We start from the raw sequence: 20,646 nt of genomic DNA, 5'->3' as shown, positions 1-20,646 counted from the left end.
GCTGAGACACACACAGACACACACACACACACACACACACACACACACACACACACACACACACACACACTGAAGGGGAATTTAGAGAGAGCAAGTAAACCAGCTGGAATGTTTTTGAACAGATGAGCCCCTGGAACATCTTCCTAGCAGCTGTGCATCCCATTTATGAAAAACACAAATATAATAAACATTTCAGATTTATAACACTTATTTACCCGAATCAAAACAAACACAGAATAAGGAATAAGAGGATTAACAATAACATTTCTCATCATATACATCATCATGACTAACCAAATCCTAGGTGTTCCTCCTTTAAACTTAACAGACCCAGTTCTGACTTTATCGCAGTCTGGAGTCTAATCTTGATGACATCCATTCTGTGAAAAACAGATATTCAACAGATGGGCCTTATTAAACAGAAACACATTTATTTAACAGCTAAATATTAATTCAGTGACTCACTCTTCGGAGTTTGTGGAGAAAATGCTGAAACTAGACCTGACGAGCTAAATTCAGCTGGATGACAAATTCTTCTCAAAATTATTGTGATAAACGATAATATTGTTGTTTGGAGACCGTTTTAAAGTAATATATTGATTACAGGATAATAATGCAAGTTTGCTCTCTTAAAGACAAATGAAGCATCATTTTGTACTCAACAAGTAACACTGGAAACGGATGCCATTTCAAATATCCCAAAAAACAAATGAACAAAAACAAAATAAAGAAAAATAAAAACCACTAACAAAATGGATTATGTAATCTCCGTAAACAAAATTGCCCTTCAAAAAATATGAAATAATGCTGACGTTTAAATTTTGCCCAAATATACACATCAAGAAAAAAAAAGAAAACAGAAATTTCAAGCTGGTGAAATTTTGTGATCATCACCATTGACTGTATTCTTATCCATTAGTTAAGCAGACACTTTCCATTATAAAGAAGATAATTGTCTTGTAGGATTAAATTTGATGCGTTCAGCTGATTCATCAGCATCTGATACGGTTAAGATGTTATATATCCATGTTGGTGAATACAGTAAGTAAAGCTTAACATGGATTTAGACCCAACAGTGTTTATTTCTTCAAGGCGAATTGAGTCCGGAAAGGCAGAATGTTCAGACATTTCTCCATCAGTAAACATGAAAAGACATCCCTGGATGAGAGATTTAGTGAGAAAAGAGAGACTTAGTGAGAAAAACCTCAAACCTTTAAACATTTTTCGAAACCAAAGCTGTGCAAAGTCTCCCGCGGTGTGACGACACAGACGTCTGGTGTAGACAACTTCCAGTTACCCAACGCAGGTTGTGGTTTATTTTGTGTGTTCTTTTTTTCTTGGCTTATCATGACTGGCGCTGTTGCGGAAACTGTAAGAAAAAAAAAAAAAAAAAAAACAAGAAAAAAAAAAAAAGTTGACCAAAGCTAACAAAACTGAAACTCGAATATGACAACACCAACACTCAGCTGGAGGTCAGGGCTGCTTTAGATTCTCTTCCACAAACTGAGCAGTTTTAAAGTTATTTTGTTCTAATTGGACACAAAACAGATGAAAAGTTTATCCTTTAATGTGGACGAGTGCAGAGAAATAATCCAAATCAGTGGTGCAAAACCTACAGATCCCCATAATTACTGGAAAAATAAAATTTTATTAGTTTATACTTTTCTTTTTCAAATTATTCAGAGAGTCTAGCAGGTTTTATTTGAAATCAACAGTTTCCTGTTTCCTATATGACGTGAAATTATGGCAAAAGTTTTCTCTATTACTCTTATTCTCTATTACATTTTAGTAAGGCAGGTGTGTCAAAACAACAGACCATCTGCCATTAAAACCAGATTCAATCAGACAATATCATCCCTGGTATGAGTCTAAATTATTTCTGCTAGATAAACGCCACAAAAATGAGAGATTACTTTCACCTTTTCAATTTTTACTTCCTTCCTATTCAGAAGTTGGCATCCGGTCAGATTTCTCTGCCTTTAGACAAAATTTGGGAAAGCCCATATGATGATGTCAAAGCTTTGGAAGCTTCTGATAGGTCGTCTTTTTTCCTGATAAATTAACGCAAAACTTAAGTTTAAAGGAGGAACACCTAGACACACTGCTTCCTTTTGAGAAATCATGGGGAAATCTAAAGAAATATTTAGATTTCAAGTCAAGGCTCGTCCTGTTCTAGACTTTTGAAAAAGAAGTTCATTTGTTGCTGGTTATTCGAGAACCAACAAACCAATAACAATAAAAAGCCAGATTATAGTCTGAGCATACACACATGGATAAAGAGCTCAACCTCTGAAGACAAGTTCTGTTTGTTCAAGACAATTTTGAATTATTTAGCCAACATGACCGTGATTACATTTGGGGGGGAAAAGGGAGAAGCAAGCAAGCTCAAAAACGGCTGAAATAAGGGGGGGTGACAGCGTCGTGTTGCTGCAGGAGGAACTGCTGCACTTCATGAAATAGATGACATCACAAGGAAGGAACTGTATGTGGAAATATTGAAGCATCTACAGACAGACAGGAAACACAAATGTCTCTTCAAAGGGACAGTGACCCTGAGCATGCAGTCGTTACTAAAGTGGCTTAAGTGTGCATGTGTGTGTGTGTGTGTGCGTGCGTGTGTGTGTGTGAGCAAGGCGGCCTACCAACCTGACCCAGTTCCTCCGGTTCCGTCAGGGAGAATGGACCAGAACTCCAGTCAGCTGTTGGGAGAAACTTGAGGAAAGAAATACAAAACCTTTGACCAAAGTCTTAAAGTTTAAAAGGCGAGTTCTGATTCTGAAGGCATTAATAAATAAATCTGATATGTTCTCTTTCTTATTAGTTGTGATGTTTAGCAAATAGAAACTCTGCTGATTCTAGCAACTAAAACCAGAGAAGTTTGGCCCGACTTAACTTCAGAGAGAGAAGCCAGCTGTGACCGACTCGTTTACTCTCAAACAGGTTACAGTAAGCGAAACAGAACGGTTCCCAAATAGTAAGGAAACAAATAAAAACTTCTAATAAATCTCATTATTCTGCCATTTAGCAAATCAAAATAACGTCTGCAATGTTGACGTAAAACAGGAAAACTTCAGTGGCTTAATGCTGAAGAGTGCGATTCTTCAGAGTGTGTATGAACATCCAGTTTCAGATTTAAATGCCAACTGGCAGGAAATGTACTTTTCTGTTTTTACATATTCATGTAAACGTGGCTAAACTCCATTAGCGACTTGATTTGAACCGTATGCTTGTGACCAGATGAGACCAAATTAGGGACACACCGGTCCCCAACATCAGTATTGGAGATACCGATATCTGAGGTTTAGTATCGGCTGATATTGATCTGATACAGAAAAACAGCTGAATTTATTTAAAACTTTCTTCTTGAAACACGCACATAAATGCCCTGAATTACAAATTCAGTTGACAACTCTGCACCAGTACAACACACTGACGTACACAAACAGCTTCACAAGCTTGGTCACACATGTAAAAACAACTTTAATTTGTTCAGTCCGTGAAATTAGGAGTAGAACAGCCAATGTAAGATAAATGAGCCTTTGAAGGAGTATGAAGGGTGTGTTTAAAAAAATAAATAAAATAAAAACAATAAAATGAGGAACAAACTGAACAATCACACTATTTTTTAAAAGATCCCATTTTATTTGTGGATATGAATTTGGGAAGCAGTTTACAACCTTATCTCGACATGCAGTGACCATAAAAACACGTCACGAAGATGCTAACGGGTGGAAGAATACAACGAGAGCACGCTGGTTGGCAGTCGTGTGTTTTTTCACAGTGATTGATAGCACAAACGTTTTGACAAATCACTCAGAAAATTCTGGCTGGGGCTGGTTCTGACACAGAACAATCAAGCTTATACAAAAAAACAAAACCATAAATCAAAAGTACAAATAAAGAAAGGAGAGGGGGATCCGATCCAAGCCGAGTAGGATTCTGCGTGTAGCTTCGCTGCGGTTCCGTCCACAGAGCAGCCGTAAAAATCAGAGCGTTGGCACGGTTACGCGGCAGGAAGCTCATCCAGAGGAAGCGCTGTACCATTACAAATACCACAACACACGCAAGTAAGTGTGTGTGCCGATTCCAGGTCGCCTCTCGTACCGAGCCGGAGAAAATCCAAACGTCTGGGGTCGACACCAGCTGTACCGGCCGGGCGTTTAAAGTCTGCTATTCAGAACAAATTCACCGTCTTCCTCGTTTTGCTCCGTTACAACTCATCACTGCCCTGTAAGAAGTTGCCCTGTGGCCAGTAAATGTTGATGAGTCACACAGGAGGAGGACATGCTTCCATTGTTCCAGTCCTCTGTGGGGGAAGAAGGAGATGCTTTGAAAGCAACCGCAACAAAAAAACCAAGAATCTTATTTATTTATTTTACTCCTCTATGCTGTAAAAATGTAATTAAACAGATAAAAAAAAAAAAAAAACTGTACAAAGTAAAAGAATCTCTGATAAGGCACATTTTCATGAGTCCAAAAACCTTTAGAGTTTTTTTTTTTTTGTTGTTGTTGTTTTTCTCCTTCCAGCTTTCGTTTACACGAACATGCCCGTTTTTACACGTAGGCACCCAGCGCGGCGTGAAACTCTGTGAGGCACTGAACGAGCTGCTGAAACTTTGGCCGCTCCTCTGGATCCAGAGCCCAGCAACAAGCCATGACGGCAAACCTGCCAAAACGAGAGAGAGGAGGAAAAAAGAAAAAAAAAAAGCACACAGTTCAGGCAAACACATACACACAACATCGGTAAGGACAACGCTTCCTGTGAGTAGAGGTTGGCAGTAGCCCAGCCACTGTTTAGGAAGAAATGGCGTCTAAGAACTGTCGATTACGAGCGCTAATAATCTTGGAAATGAAGTAACAACAGGTGGAAGTCGTGACACCGGACAGATTTCTGCTGGATCAAACCAAAGTGTGGGAGTTATCCTTCGACAAAAGCTGCATTTGCATTGTAAACATGCGCAAAACTTTTGTTGGAAAAAACTATTTTACTATTGCAGAGTTTCCACTAAATAAAAACAATTAAAATCACAAATCAGGTTTATTCTGAACCGTCACTGTAACAATTAACATTTAATATTTTTGCCTTAAAAAGTTGCAGGTCCAAGACATTCAGGGTGTTCGTCTTTCTGCAGGGGCATTTAGAGACTGACATTGTTGCCCATTTTTGCTTTGCAGATTTTCATTAGGATTTAAATCTGGATCATTCTTTGACTGCATGTTTATAAAAAAACATCTGCTGGAAGATAAACCTCCGCCTCGGTTTCAAGGTTTTGCAGCTTCTAGCAGTTTTTCCCCTCAGAGTTTCTCTGTGTTTAGCTCCATCCATCTTGCCTTCAGCTTCCCTTTAACTTTAAGAAGAAGGAAAAAAAAAAAAGCAAAAAATTTAAAAAAAGTCACCACAGCACGATGCTGACACCACCAACTTTTGTTGCAGATTGAGAAGTCGGGATGATGTGAGGTGAATTTAGTTTCTTTATTGAAGACTATGACATGGACACAATTGTCTGGTGGGGCCAAAGAGGTGGCCAGCATATTTTGAAGAGGGGCCATGGCCCCTCCCTGTCCACCTCTTGAGGACGCCGCTGCTTGGACCCGCTTCCACATGTTTGCAGTTTGCTATTGTGTCACCCTGTGCTTCTTAACTGCTTTGCTAGATTAGCAATAAAAAAAAAAAAACTTTAATCTTTAAGACAATTTATTAAAAGTTTTTGAAACGTACCCCTGCTCCTCCAGGACTTCACAATTGCGTCTGAGATTTTTTGCAGTCAAAATGACAGATTTTGTGGTGCTACTCTAGAAACATTTTCAAGGGATTTTGCAATAATTCCAGAATCTACATATGGAAAAACCAAAACAAAACATAGATTTGACAAAACTTTTTATTCTTTAAAAAACGTAAGTAACTCAAATTTTTGTCACTCATGTATTGGAAATGGACCATAACTTGTTATCAAGTGTAATAGAAGTAACAAATACTGCAGGTTGGAGTTTGCATAACTTTAATTCAATGTTTTTCACCATTTTTGTGGAAATTTTCACACGTGCATGTGCACAAAAAGTTATGTAATTATGAAATTGTTCTGAAGGAACAAACTAGCAGAATTTTATGACAGTTTCTTGCATTGAATTTAATTAGAAGCAAAAAGAGCAGAACACAAATGTAGGTCACACTTTGGTTAGGGTTTAAAAAAAAAAAATCTCTCCAAACATATATATTTTTCTTCCAGCTCACAATTGTGCACAATTTTGTGTTTGTTTATTCAGTAAAATCCAAATCCCATGCATTGAGACTTGCGGTTGTGACGGGACAACTTTGAAAAGGCTGCAGGGGTGCAAACGCTCATCAAGGCACTGAGATTGAGCGCATCCTTGTTCTAAGCCAATCATCAAGCTTCTCTTTCCTGGGTGCCTAGCGACTGGGCACCAGATTTTCAGCTGAGAAAAACTCTCGTTCTCTTCCATCAGTGTGAAGCCGGTGACCTCGCCGCGGTCTCAGTATTGAGGAAACCGCCCATAAATAACAATGCAGCGGTGGGCACCGGCTGCTCCCTGTGCTTGACAGTTGCAGGATGTTGATAAGGTCCGCATCGCCCTGCGCTGGCTGAGCGTCTCAGTTTAATTTGGCCCCGCTGTGACATAAACACCGTTTGATCAGCAGCACGCTTCTTTTGTCGAAAGCTTGTAAGAACAAGCCCGGCTGCAGCTGAACACACACACGCTTCGCTGCAGGTGTCAACTAACTGATGGTTATGAGTTTATGGAGATTCTTCATCCTGAAGGGACCCAACGCTAGCTTGATGTCGGTCTTGGACTGAAATTTGTTTTGTTTTTTTTCATAAAGCATGGCTCATTCGACAACAGTTTGTAGAACTATTTATTGCCTAAGACATGTTTGGCTTATTGACGTTGCTGACGTGACAATAAGACAGGTCATCGCCGAGGAGTCAGTGTATCATGACGATCTGCGTAATAATGCGCCTGAGACGGCCCGGGCCTGATGAGATACGGCATGCAGCCGACCTCTGAACGTTTCCTGGGTAACCTGGCACCATGATTTCAATCCTTTGAGATTTAAACTGGAACCTGCATGAATCAGAGCTCTTTGTCCAGAACATCACACATATGGTCAACTGGACAGAGACGGAGGGTTAAAAGGGGCAGTATTTATATGTTTTCCATATAACACAATAAAATGCTATAAAATTTTAATTATGTTAACTTCAGTTGTTAAAAAATGCTATATATGTGAAATATGACTTAAAAATATGAAGTAAAGGAAGAATAAAGAGTGAAAAACTATTTATTGGGGGGTTAATTGATGATTTTCATGATATCCATTCATTCAGATGGTCATTTTGAGCAAATAATATGACCAGAGTTTAAAGTAGCAGCACAAGCAAATAAGTTGTATCAGCAGAGATAGTTAGCAACTGATGACATCATCTGGGACACTGTGGAATATTATGTTGAGTTATTAGCATGTCATAAAATCATGAAGCTGTCATAAAGCCAATGTCTTTAGTCAGAAGCTTCTACAAATTAGTTGCAACACTGACTGATAGAGAGATACTTCCTGCCCACAGCATCCTCATCCACAACAACTGTTGGAAGATATTTTGAGTTCAGACATTTCATTTCCCTTTGGGATAAATAAAGAATTTCCGAATTTAACTGAATATTGTGAATATCTGAATGAATCAATTTCATACCAGAAAAAGTGCTTTTAGTTTCCTGTCTCAGATTTTCTATTTCTAAATATTTAACAATATTAATATTAAGAGCTTCATTTTATTTATTTGTGTCATGCTGGAGAGGGTACTTTAAACATATTTTGCATCTTGGTTAAGGCACGATGCATAAAAGATTTTCTAGGTGAACTTTTAAACAACTAAGTACACTCCCCAGATTTAAAATTGATTCAGAGCTATTTTCACCTTTCACATGACGTAAATCCTGCTCAGTTAAAGTTTGAGTAAAAAACAAACAAACCTGTCAGCAGGACAGAGCAAAGTGAAATCAAGTCCATTAAACAAATATATTTTTAGCTGAACTAGCTTTTGGTTCAACATTCAGTTCCATCAGCTTTCTAGAAATTGACTTGATAGTGTTATTTGGAAAAGTTCTCCAAACCAATCAGATTATCCACACACTTGGAAAATGTATCTACAGATTTAGTTCTGGATTGTCCCAAAGCAGTCATTCATTATTTTGTTGATTTGTTGGTTTTCTAATAACACAGAAGCAGATTGAGGTCCAGAGTTCCCTATAAATCCTCACAGTTAACAAATAGATCCATCAATTTATCAACTCACAGTTCGTCTGGACAGTTGATGGGCTGTGCTATTCTGTAGCCGTCCTTTAGGTAGGCCGACATCTCGAAAGGGTCGATGTCAACGTAGGGGGTCTGGCCCAACGTCATGAGCTCCCACAGCGTCACTCCGAAGGCCCACTGCGGACACACAGAACACGATTACATAACCGCTAAGCTCCAATCAACACAAGCTCCATATGTTTTCACTTTACAGGATAAACATCATCGCCGTTTGTTTAACGGACGCGGAAAACCGGCGGTGCCCTCTTGTGTTTTTAAATAAGAGGGCATGAACAATACAAGGAAATTATGTCAAAAATGTTCTTGGAATATAAATCGGCACAGCAAGTTTTTGTTGAGGGATAGAAAGTTTAAACTGCAGGGCGGCTGGTGTGAGAAGGGACACGGAGTGATAGGGACACTGCTGCTTTTCATGCTGAATTTTTCAGAGACTAAAAGTAAAAAATGTCCATCAAAACAAAACTCAATTCACTTCACTAGTCATTGCTGGTTATTTTTTAACATAGTTAGTGATTCTTTTCAGGACCAGAAGCCCAGAACTGACTGGTTTTCTCCAATTAGGCTGATTCAGTTAGCTCAATAAAACTAATCAGATTGTAGCTCCTGGAACTGAGAAAACGCTGTCTTATCAATTGGTTTTTTCTTTTTTTCATTAACATGGCCTTTGTGGCTCACACCCAGGGTGGTATGGTCTGCAGGGGCGGCACAAAAACTAAATCATTTCCTTTCAACGTGTCGAAAAATATTGCTGTACACGTCCTTTTTCTGAAATAGTCGTTAACAATGAAACTTTGTTCTCAACCAACTTAAAATATTGCCTTTTTCATACTTTTGCAGTTAGAAGCGGTTCGCCACAGTACACCAACTTCTACTGACTGTAACTGAGAGTTATTCTTATTGTTAGGGCTGCATGGTGATACCAGCTGCCATGTATGCTTATTTTCTTCTTTCCTCTCTTGTCTGTGCTTCCATCACTCTGTGCCTTTTAGCATTTTGGAAAATGATGCTGGTGTGAGACTCTGTCCAACTACGACGTGTTTAAACTGCAAATTCATAACACTTCATGATAGGGGTGCACCGATCACCCTCCAAAATGTCTGTGATTAGCTGATTTTCACATGTGAAACTGAACTTCTTTACCTCAGCAAAAATCTAAAAATCAACCACTGTCCTCTTCTGCTCTCCCGTGTGAAAGGTTTGACTGGCAGACCATGTCTGCACTTTTACAGTTAACAATCGTGACCCCACTGTTGCCAACTCAGCAACTTTCTTGCTATATTGAGCAAAATTTCGGAGAAAAAAATTGGCATGGACCAAAGTCAGAATCGGCAGATTAGGCTTTTTAAAGATTGATAATTGGCCAGAAAACTGCAATCGGTGCCCCTGTACTTTATGACATACATTAGACCACAACTATTACACTCTAAACAGTCCTTAGCGATATCAGAGTTAATGTAGGTTTCACCAACTCAAACGTAAGACTTTTTAAGGCCATTATGAATGGAACCATGATAAACGCAAAAAAAAACAAAACTAGCTAGCAGTGGATCTGTGGATGAAGCAAATTGTAGAACCACGACCTCACAGTTTATACATTATAAACTGTGAGGTATATATAATATACCTAAAGATATAATATATCTTTAGGTATATTATAACTAAAGATATAAAATATAAACATAAAATCTACACCAAAAACAGTCAAGTTGTACAAGATGGTTTAGAATATTCCTGGAGATGATGTACACCATGAAGCCTGCTCTTACATCACTGCAAACATTTCCAGTAAGTTCTTAACACTATGGCAGTAACTCTCTCACCACATCCATCTTCCAATGTGGTGTGTGAAAACCAGTGGTGTAAAGTTACAGGGTTTGTACTGGACGTGTGTAACGGTGATGCACAGGGACTTGTAAGGACTTCCTCAGAAGCTCAGCTGCTTGGTAATGCCAGGCTTCTATAAACTGTAAGAGCCATGGAGCAGTATGACCATAAGAGGAATGTTGAAGGATGGAAGTGAGCATCTGGCTGGAGTGAAAGTCTCTGTGGATCTGCTAAGTGTTGCTACTTGCCATCTTTAAACAGGAAGGAGGGGAGCACCAGAAATACACGGTGGGCTCTTTCTGCGCCTCCCTTCCCGTTTTTAAAGCCATGAGCAACTATCAAAAGAATGCCCAGAACACAATTGATCCCGTTTCCTGGATGGGCCCTCTCAGCCTCGGGCTTCTTGAACATAAACTAAAAACCCTCGAGACAGGAAATGCCGTACCTGCCGGTGGATTTCTTACCACGTCACTGGCGCTGGAGAAGTCGTTGTTGAGCAGGCTTTCCAGGGCCATCCAGCGGACGGGACGGTTCTCGTTATCCCCCAGGCAGTGGTAATCCATCGGAAATAGATCCCGAGCGAGGGCGTTGTCCGTGATCTTCACCTGCATGTTGTCGTCAATGCTATCAGGGGAGAGTAAGAGAGGACTTAGGCATTCCCAGACCAAAAAAAACAAAACTGGAGCATAATGGGAATCAGCGAGGACAATTGTTGCCACTTACACGCAGTTCCGAGCAGCGAGGTCTTTGTGGATGACCTCCCTGCGAGCAAGGTAGCTCATTCCGCACGTGATCTGGATGGCCATGTAAACCAGGTCCTGCTGAGAGATGGCCTGACAGGAAATGGGAGAAGCGCAGAGTGAAAACGAGCAGTTGAGAGGGAGATGAAGGAACACAAGAGTGAGAACGGAGCACAGCTGATGGGACTTTAATGTGGTGGAACATATGGCGTGTATTGAACTTCCTGTGTTTCCTTTGCAACGGGTCAGAAGATGAGCGGCACAGGCATGCTGACTGCTTCAGTTAATAGCTCAAAATGTTTCAAAAGAATGTCTCAGCACATAATTATTACAAATTTATATGTGTTTTTTTTTATTCAGATTCCCTTAAATAAGCATTTCCCTTAATAATCTGCAACCGTAGTAGGGAGGTCCATGAGACTTTGACACATGTAGTGTCCCAGTCTCACTTTCTGCAGACAGCTCTTTCAGAACCCATTAAGCTTCAGAAATGAACAAGTTCTCGCATATTCTGCTTTAAAATCTAACTTTGGGTCGCTGTAATATCTAAGATGAAATGTAAATAATAGGGTTTGAAAAAAAAACAAAAAAAACTATTTTTCTTAACAGCCTACAAACGTTACATGGCACGCTTTCCTAAATTCCTACAATCAGATTAAGAAAGACAGAACGAGAAGAGACCCTGCATGGAATAAGAGTAAAAATAAAACCTGTGATCGACTCATTATCCTGTTGTGATGTTAATGGACCTTTTTTTGATACTTAAGACTTTTTAGTTTTTTTGGTTTCATGAAATCGCAGAGCTACAAACCAGCAACTTTTTACTGAAAAACACATTTGGGACACACATTCATTAAGCTAAATAAAGTGTTTTCAAACATTTTATAAATGAACAAAAAAGGCTAGAAAATGGCACACCGTTCTATTCTACTTTGTCTCATCCTAATAGGGCACCTTTAATTTTTTTTTTGTTGAACACATAAAAAGAAGAGAATTCACCATAATATTATCTAGCGTTTTTAATCAGAAAATAAAAATTTACTAGGTGATTTTGAGGAATATTGCAAAAACATTTCAACACCACTGACTTGAGAACTCAATTGGATTGTTCGTCAAATCTTGCTGTTTTTACTTCTTCTGTTTCTGAGAAGTTGCATAAATTTTTTTGTTCTGTTTTTTTTTTTTTTCCACTATGCTACTTGTGAAGTGCATGGGTGTGTTTGGTTGTGTGTTCCTTTAACATGCATGACTGTCCACTGCAGCTGAGAAGGTGACCACGCCTTCAAAGAAACTCTGTAACGACGACGCCACATGGCCAAGTGTGCAGTTCTATTTTCATCTAGTACAATTAAATGAATCCTTGGCTCAGACACACACACACACACACACACACACACACACACACACACACACACACACACACTGCATTTTCCTTGATGTCCTATCAGAAGACACAAGGGAGTGTGAGATGAAACCAAAATAAATCGCACCTCACCACAATAAAAAAGAAAACTCAAGCAGCGCAAGAAGACGAGTGAAATATCAGCTACTAAGGGTGAAAAACAACCAAGCAACACTTAGTTTAAATAGTTGCTTTAGTTAAATAGTTTAAAAGTTACCAGTTTGCTTTAAATTGTGCCTTAAAATGTAACAAGTTAAATTAGAAACTTGCAAGTCCTTGCTGTTATCAAACAGGGTTTCTTAAACTGTTTAAAGACACAGTAATCTTAATCTTCTGCGTTTCGTTACAGTAAAAATCTCAACAAAATCATAATTCTGTCACTGAGCAAATATAAGTTAGTTTGGGTATTTAATCTGGGCTTAGGCAGGAAAGGTTTAGTGTGACTTTATGTCTGATAGTGAGAAAAAAAAAGTTAGATGTTACACATAACATTTAGTTTCAACAATAAATGGCATAGGGTGAAAACAGGGTCACTCGCCAAACTAGTAAAAGTTTATACTTTTATATAGCAGAAAAAAAAAACTACAGAAAAGTGTCTCTGTCTCCTTTAGGTGCCAAAAGCACACAGCAAAATGAGAGGTGGCTGATGTGTTGCTTAAACCTTCACAATGAGCTTTTGATTAATGCAAACAGATGGCAAGCTTCATCTTGTGATTGCGAAATGTTTGCTGAATCTGTATTATGGGGCTGATTGAGTGCTTGGATCTGAGCTGGACATTTGCCAACTGGATTAAAGAGTTGCAGGTTTGGCTGCACAAAAGCCTGACTGTCTGTACGAACGCAGTGAAAATCTCTGCCCCCGAGGACAGGCTTTATGGCTATATAAACAGTGTTTGTGATAATAGTGTGAACGGTAGTTCCTGTTGCTGCTACTTTTGAGGTGATTGCTGCTGAAACACAAAAATGCTTTTCAGTCTTGACGCTTGGATGGAGCCTGAAACATCTAATTGAGGAGCTTTTATTATATCAGATGTCTCAGTGTGCTGTAGGGTTATTATAGTTCTGGATTTTTCATTATAATTTAGTTCTGACTTTTTTTTTTTTTTTTGACTAATGGAGTTGGTTTTATTTAGTTTTTTGAATCAGTTTGCTAGTTTTTATTGTTTAAGTATTGTTTAGTTCCAGTTTAGTTTTTATTATATCTACAGGTGGCTGCACAGTGGTGCAGTTGGTAGAGCTGTTGCCTTGCAGCAAGAAGGTCCTGGGTTCGATTCCCGGCCCGGGGTCTTTCTGCATGGAGTTTGCATGTTCTCCCTGTGCATGGTGGGTTCTCTCCGGGTTCTCCGGCTTCCTCCCACAGTCCAAAAACATGACTGTCAGGTTAATTGGTCTCTCTAAATTCTCCCTAGGTGTGAGTGTGTGTGTGAATGGTTGTGTGTCCTGTATGTTTCTGTGTTGACGACAGACTGGCGACCTGTCCAGGGTGAACCCGCCTCTCGCCCAGGACGTAGCTGGAGATAGACACCAGCAATCCTCCTGACCCCATTAGGGACAAAGGTGAACAGAAAATGGATGGAAGGATGGATGGATGGATGGATATATCTACAGGAGCAGGTTTAGATTTTTTATACTTTCAATCCAATTTAATTCTATAAAAAATGCTTAAATTACATGTTGTTGTAACTCATATTCTTCAGAGCTATTGAAGAATTTCAATAACTCAGTTAATACAGACAGCAAATTTGAAGAAGCCTCTGACTGAAGGCACAGTGTTTTTATTTTTGCTTTAAGTTTTTTGATAGAGAATTAAAAAAAAAAAGTCAACGTATTGTACTGTGATTATGAATACAAAGATTGGTTAATGAATACTCAACAGAATATGTACGTTTTAAGAAGCATAGAGTGCCGTAATTTCCCAATAGCTGATGTCAAGTGGTTGTGATCAGAATGCTGATAAATAGATGTTTCAGTTTGTTTTGGTTTTATAAATGCATGATATAGTTACAGTCATAGTTTTTCTCCATGTTTCCTCAGTTTCAGTTTGTTATTTTTACGGGCGTTTCGGTCTGATATTGATATCGGAAATTGGTGAGTATCTGCTTACATCGGATATTGTGGCTGTTGACTATAGTTCTCTGTTAGCATAGTATCACTTGGTAAAGCCTTTTCTAGCATTCTAGATAACAAAATAAGTAACAAAAGTATGGACAAATCATGCTGGTGTCGTGTCGAGCCAATATCTGTCTCGGCCATTCCCCAAATCTGAGATCTCCGTATCGTACTGTGAGGTGAAAAGTTCGTATTGCGACACCCCTACATATTTTGTTCAGTTTGGTTAAGAATAATAACCTGGGTGTGGTGTCATGCATGACATCGTCATTATTTCCAGGGGCTTAAAGCTACTGTGAACAAATGCCTCACCTGAGGATTGTTAGCCTCGGCTAGCTTGCACTGGCGCAGGAAGAGCTTGAGGTTGCCCCAGGCCATGAAGGGCAGCAGCACCATGGGCTTCTCTCCCTCCTCTGTACACACGTGACATATTGGGAGCAAGTTTCTAAAGAAAGGCAGAACAATGGAGACAGTGAATAACTCAGCAGATTTACTGCGAGTGTGGAGGAGCAAGATAAAAAAAACAACTCTGCCAACTGAGGTCATTTAAACCATTGAAGGGGGTGGATGTGTTGGGGAACTTATGAATGTGCTGACCGCTAATGCAACAAAGAGGAAGCACAGAAGGAACATGAAAGCATCTTAGCGAGAAACACGTAAGAGATTGTAAAAGATTGACGCTGCTGAAAAGCCGAGTCAGTGGAGAAGGAGACGAGAAAACGACCAGCAGGAATAAAATCTCCAACTCCTTATTTTATGGGTTTTGTGTTATGCTTTTCTTGCTGTTAGTTTTTTCTTTTTATCATTTGTTCTCAAATATTGTGGCAAAGTATGAGGAAGGGATCAAGGGGTCACTCCACACCCTTCTGACACCATCAGAAGGGTGTGGAGTGTACGAACAGCGGCGTTCCTCCACCAGCTTTAAAACAAACAGATGACCACAGGAAGTGAACTGAAATCGTGTTGCTAGAAAATGTTTTACTGATAGGAATACATTCAGCTTAACACTGGGTTTTCTGTAGGTTCCACCAGGTTTAAGACTTCTTAAAGACCTTTAAAAGATTGTTGTGAATGAAATTTAAGACCTGTAGAGGGAATGTTTAAGTCTCGTGACTCCGATCTAACATGGTTGATGTCTGCAGAGCCAAAGAAAGAGCCCTTGGCTTTTTTTTTTTTCCATGTTTAAAAACTTTGCAGTCATTATCTGATCTTTAGGGGAGGATTTACTGGGACGTCGACTCACTGGCAGAATAGCAGCTGTGTTCAATGTTTTCTCTTTTTAAATAGTCGTTCTACTTATTTTATTGTTATTGCACAAAGACACGACATTTGGCAATGAAATGTCATAGCTTGTCTACTGGAGTACACAGAAGAAAATACTGAGAACCTGTTAGTGTGACTATAATATACATAGATGTATAAATGATTTCTGGTGCAGGTAAGCAAAAAAAAAAGAAAAAAGGATGCAAACATCGTATGTACTTGTCATTTCCCTACAATTGTAAATAATGACAATATCAAAAGAAAAAATTTTTTACAAGCACAAAGTGAAACTGGATTCACTTCATATTTTTGCACATATATGGTGACATACATACATATGTATATGTATATATATATATATTTTTTTTTACTTCAGCAAAAACATTAAAACGCCTTCTGGCTGCTCCTACTTACCTATGATGAAGTCCTCTAAGTTTACAACTTTCTGTGAGCATCATGGTCACCTGCACCTCAGAGGCATGATCTGAGAAAGAATCAAACAAAAAAAGAAAAAGGAAACATAAAGTCATGTGTAAAGAGAATTACAGCAGTGAAAAACCTTTATTTTTATAAACGTATCCTTTCTGTTGCAGGACTCCTCTCTTGTAGTGGGAAACTTCATTGGGAAGTTGACCTGTGCCAGGTTTTAATCAGTGTCTGCAGCTTTGGCTTCGCCTGGTACTTATTGTTCCCTTCCCAAGGGGTACATGAGACGGAAGCAAGGATTTTTTAACAAAGTCATAACTGGTAGTGGGGATATTGTTCACAGAGTGGTATCCACCCCACTCTGAGTAAACACTAGAGAACGGAGAGGTCAAGAGGAAGCTAGCAGAGAAAGCTGACACATGCCGCTGACAAAGAAGCTGGCTGGAGCACCAGCCCTCTTTCAGTCATGCAAACCTGCAGCGTGGAAATGACTTCAGAGTTCATTACTGTCCAGCACTGACTGTTCGTTTATTTGACTGGAACCAGATCTGGTTTTCTGCTGAATCCGTTAGGTTAGCAGCGGCTGATTCTGTCCGACACGGCGTTGGGTGTGCAGTGGATACCCAGGATTCGCTCAGAAAGAAAACAAGATGTTAAACGCAGCGTTTACTTGTCAAGATTATGGCTGGAACGATTAATCGGATTAATCGTGGTGAATCAATTACTGAAATAATTGTCAGCTGATTTAGTAACAGATTAAGAAATTTAATCTGTTACTAAATGTTAATTAATTGTTAACTGGCGCTAACTGGGAGGTATTTGCTTAAAGGACAACATATTCAAAGCAGTAATTAAGCCAAAACTATACAAACATTTAAGATGAAAAACCTTTTTTTTACCCACAAACCCTTAATTAGCAGCTTTAGATTTAGCCCTCCTATTAATTATTAATTGGTTAATTGAAAACATAAACACATCAGCCCAAATCTGTATTGATAAGTCGACCAGAAAAAACTAAACTTTTTACATGTTGATGTTTCAGGTTTTTGAGCTGCAGCTTTGCTACAATCAAGCGTTCACTAAAGCAATGCCCTTACTGCATTTCAAGACACAAAATATGCATTTTCTTATTTTTTTTAAAAACAGAACTGAATTATTTATGTGTGCTTTCTATTGTATTTCTAACATTGTAAAAAATAAGCTCCAGAGGTTAAATTAAAAATATGCAAAATGTGGGATTTTTAATCAACCGGATCCAAAAAATGCATTTAATCAGCAATTTGTCTTTTATTCTGGTTATACTGTGATTGCCAGGTTTACAACCAGGATGCAACTCCAGTGAAACCATCTTTACCCCACATCATGATGCAACCACTACTATGCTTTATAGTGAAGATGGTGTCTCTGGATGGTGTGTGAATATTGAGAGATACTCATACATCTGTATGAGTATGTTTTGACATACTCATACTCATAACATTTTCATGGCAGAAAATGTTATTCAAAATCTCCCAACAGCACGTGTTTGACTCATTTTTTTGCCCACTTTGTAGAAAACGGCATTAGTCAGCACATACCTTTCACCGTCTTCACAAAGACCTGCTTCTCCTTGGTGGGGTCCTTTTCATCCAGCAGCACTCCGTGGAAGATGCGGCCAAAAGTGCCTGACAGAGACAAACCACAGGGGTTTCAAAGGGAGTGAAGAGGCCAGAGGCGTCGCATTCATCGACTGAAAGGTCAGCTCGCTCACCGGCTGATCTGTGGACAGAGTGTGGACCCGTCTCTGCCCAAGACGCTTTGTCTCTACGGAGGGATTACGGGGCTTTGGCTCGAGTTAAGCTGAAAACTTTCATCGCTTAGGATGGTGCAGAAATGCGCACGCCGTGGCGAGAAGAAACAACGGGTGGGAAGGCGGGGGGAGTGTGTGTGTGTGTGTGTGTGTGTGTGGGGATTAGCTTTCATTATCTTAATGTTACATCGCCGCCCGGGGACATTTCGGAGGCCATTTTAGAACATAAACCATCTACATAAACTCAGAAAACAAATGGCAGCCTGGGGGCAAACTGAGCCTTAGTCTCAACAGGAAAACGAGACGGAGCTGGAGAAGAGGGTTAGAGTTGAAGTGTCTCCCTTCCCTCCCCTCCGTCTTCATCAAGCCTGTCTGGACCTGCAGGCTCCTTCACCCTTCAGCCCTGCATGTCGCGTATTTGGAGTCTCGTGTTTTGACTGCCAGTAACTGATTTCTACGGTGGATTGCTAAATTATTCAAGACTTCTCAAGCTTTTTTTTTTTCTTTCCCCACATTTTGTCACGTGGCAGCTCAAATTTTCAGACGTTTTATGTGGAATTAGTAAGGCGTCTGTGGTTGTTACATTCCAAAATGTAACAGGAAGTCAAGGGAAACCAAAGCATCCAGATTACATGTATGTCAGAGCAAATTGATGAGAAGCTTTATTCACTTGTGGAAAACTGTGAAGCCATTGGCAAGTAACAGTTCTGGGATATTTAGCATGTTGCTACACGATGAGTAATCTGTGTTTACAATGAAAAGCATTGATTGAAGTGTATTTATGAAGAAAAGAAGTGAAAAGTTGTGTTAAACAATCTTTTTTTATGGTAATGAGGCTTTCCAGTATTGGAAAGTCTGTTTAATTGTAAGATAAAAGCAAAACGTAAAAAAACATAATAATAATTTCCATCTACAAAATGTTTGTTAAATGCAGAAGATAAAGAATCCAGAGGTTGAAAAGAGGTAATGCCTTTGGCCAAAAATGCTGAGGAATTTAGAAATGTTTCACAATTTAAACTTTAAAAAAAAAAATATGCTAGCTTTAGCTTTTTTGGGAGGGAAGTGTGGATTTTGTTTTTTTTCTGGCAAAGAACCACAAAGAATGACACAAATAGTTTTATAAATATTCTCTTTTTCTAAAGTTTTTGTTCTTCAGTTGCAAATTAAGTGTTTTTTTTTTATTAATTAATTTTTTTTTTACAAAACATTGTTCAGCTGGATTGAGGGCAAAATGGTTCCTATGGTTCTAAAAATCACCGGTTTTAGTAAATTAAAAACCAAAATTATTAACGAGTTTTGCTCAAAAAGTTCTGATGTGACAAACCAGTGCAAAAACGTAAAATCTTACCAAGTGTTTTTGGTATTGTTTCCGGTGCAAATGTTTAAATACACTTGAAATAATACAAAACTAACTTAGAAGCAACTTTTCAGCAAGACATAAAACCCTGTATTTAATAATGACTTTTGTCTTACTTCAAGTGTACCAAGTAATCTGCACTAGAGACTTGACCAAAATTACTTGGTAAGATTTTGTTTTTGCAATGTAGAAAGTCAATATTTCATCTAAATCAGTGGAAAAGCAATTATGAATTTCATATTTAAAACTTTCTTTTTTGTTGTTGTTCATTTACAGGAAAGCCAAAAGCTGATCTGAACACTGCCTACTTCCCACATTACATTTAAAAACAGAAGTGATGAAAAACAACAACAACAACAACAAAAAAAACACAGCTCCCACAGACTTGTAATGGATTGACTTTTATACGTTCCTGGTGATTCATGCGTTGTAACTGCGGCCCAGTGTAGGGCTGATGTCCAGAAAGAGAAGTTCACCATAATAACCATCCCATGAACACACTGTACACAGAGTGACTGCAGCGACGTGATGAAACTGAAGCCAAAAGCAGCTGTGACTGCATTTCTGCTGAGCTGAAGAAAGACGTTTGGAAGCTTGAACGTCAATGCCCCCCCTCCCCCCTCCAATGTGTTACATGCTGTTCCTGTCAAGTATTCACCAACACTGATCTGATGAGGCACGCTCATCCCCTGCAGAGAACGTCAACAACTTTCATACTAATGTCAATTCTGGCAGGGGTTAGTAGAAGGCCCCTGCCAGTGTGCTACATAATCATCCTGAGTGGATTCTGTGATGATCCACACATAAAATTCATTCATTTCAACATTTTAACAGCTGAAAATGTGTTAATAGAGCAGAGCTGTGTTGGTTTATTTTGTGTTAGAAAGCTCAAGTCTCCCTCACAGCCATGTTAGTTTATGTGCTACAGATTTCTAAGTATTCCACCTCTTAAGCGTTTTGTTTTTGCTTTGTCTCACTTTTTGAAAAGAATCAAACCGATCCAGCCCTATGTGTACAGAGGACGCTCCGCCTTGTTATAAACCATTAGTTACGTTTCAACATCTGATTTCTGCCTGTACTTTAACCTCTATGGTAAGTGCAGGTCAGACTTGATTCAAAGGTTTAAAATTGAGTTAATTGCAGGGTCTGTAATCAAATAATCACAATTAATTGCATTTTCATCTAACATTATAGACAAAATAAGAAATGTTTTCAGTTCAAAACTAACTTCTGCTGATAATTATTGAATAAGTAGACATAAGAGCTCAACAACAGATAGATTTTGTTTTCAATCGGTTATTTAGGTTATTCAACCTTCAGATTGGTGCAGTGTTTTCGTACTCATTCAGCTTCCAGGTGTTTCAGAAAGAAGTGTTTTACAAATGTGGACTGGCTGACAGCATC

General features: G+C 39.0%; 1 protein-coding gene across 2 annotated transcripts in view; it reads right to left on the bottom strand.

Moving 5' to 3' along the window:
* Positions 1-3,619: 3,619 nt before the first annotated feature.
* Positions 3,620-20,646, bottom strand: part of ryk (receptor like tyrosine kinase) — a 40,463-nt gene continuing 23,436 nt past the window's right edge. For both annotated transcript variants that reach the window (XM_044128647.1, XM_044128648.1), the window contains 7 exons: positions 17,674-17,760; positions 16,085-16,154; positions 14,720-14,852; positions 10,880-10,989; positions 10,621-10,780; positions 8,313-8,449; positions 3,620-4,666 (listed from right to left, as the gene is read on the bottom strand). In XM_044128647.1, the coding sequence (XP_043984582.1) occupies positions 4,555-4,666; positions 8,313-8,449; positions 10,621-10,780; positions 10,880-10,989; positions 14,720-14,852; positions 16,085-16,154; positions 17,674-17,760 (809 nt within the window). In that variant the 3' untranslated portion in view covers positions 3,620-4,554. The remainder of the gene's footprint in view (positions 4,667-8,312; positions 8,450-10,620; positions 10,781-10,879; positions 10,990-14,719; positions 14,853-16,084; positions 16,155-17,673; positions 17,761-20,646) is intronic.

Source organism: Gambusia affinis, linkage group LG10, assembly GCF_019740435.1.
Source record: "Gambusia affinis linkage group LG10, SWU_Gaff_1.0, whole genome shotgun sequence".
NCBI lineage: Eukaryota > Metazoa > Chordata > Actinopteri > Cyprinodontiformes > Poeciliidae > Gambusia > Gambusia affinis.
Note: the sequence above shows the minus strand (reverse complement) of the source record. Positions and strands in the feature narration are given on the sequence as shown.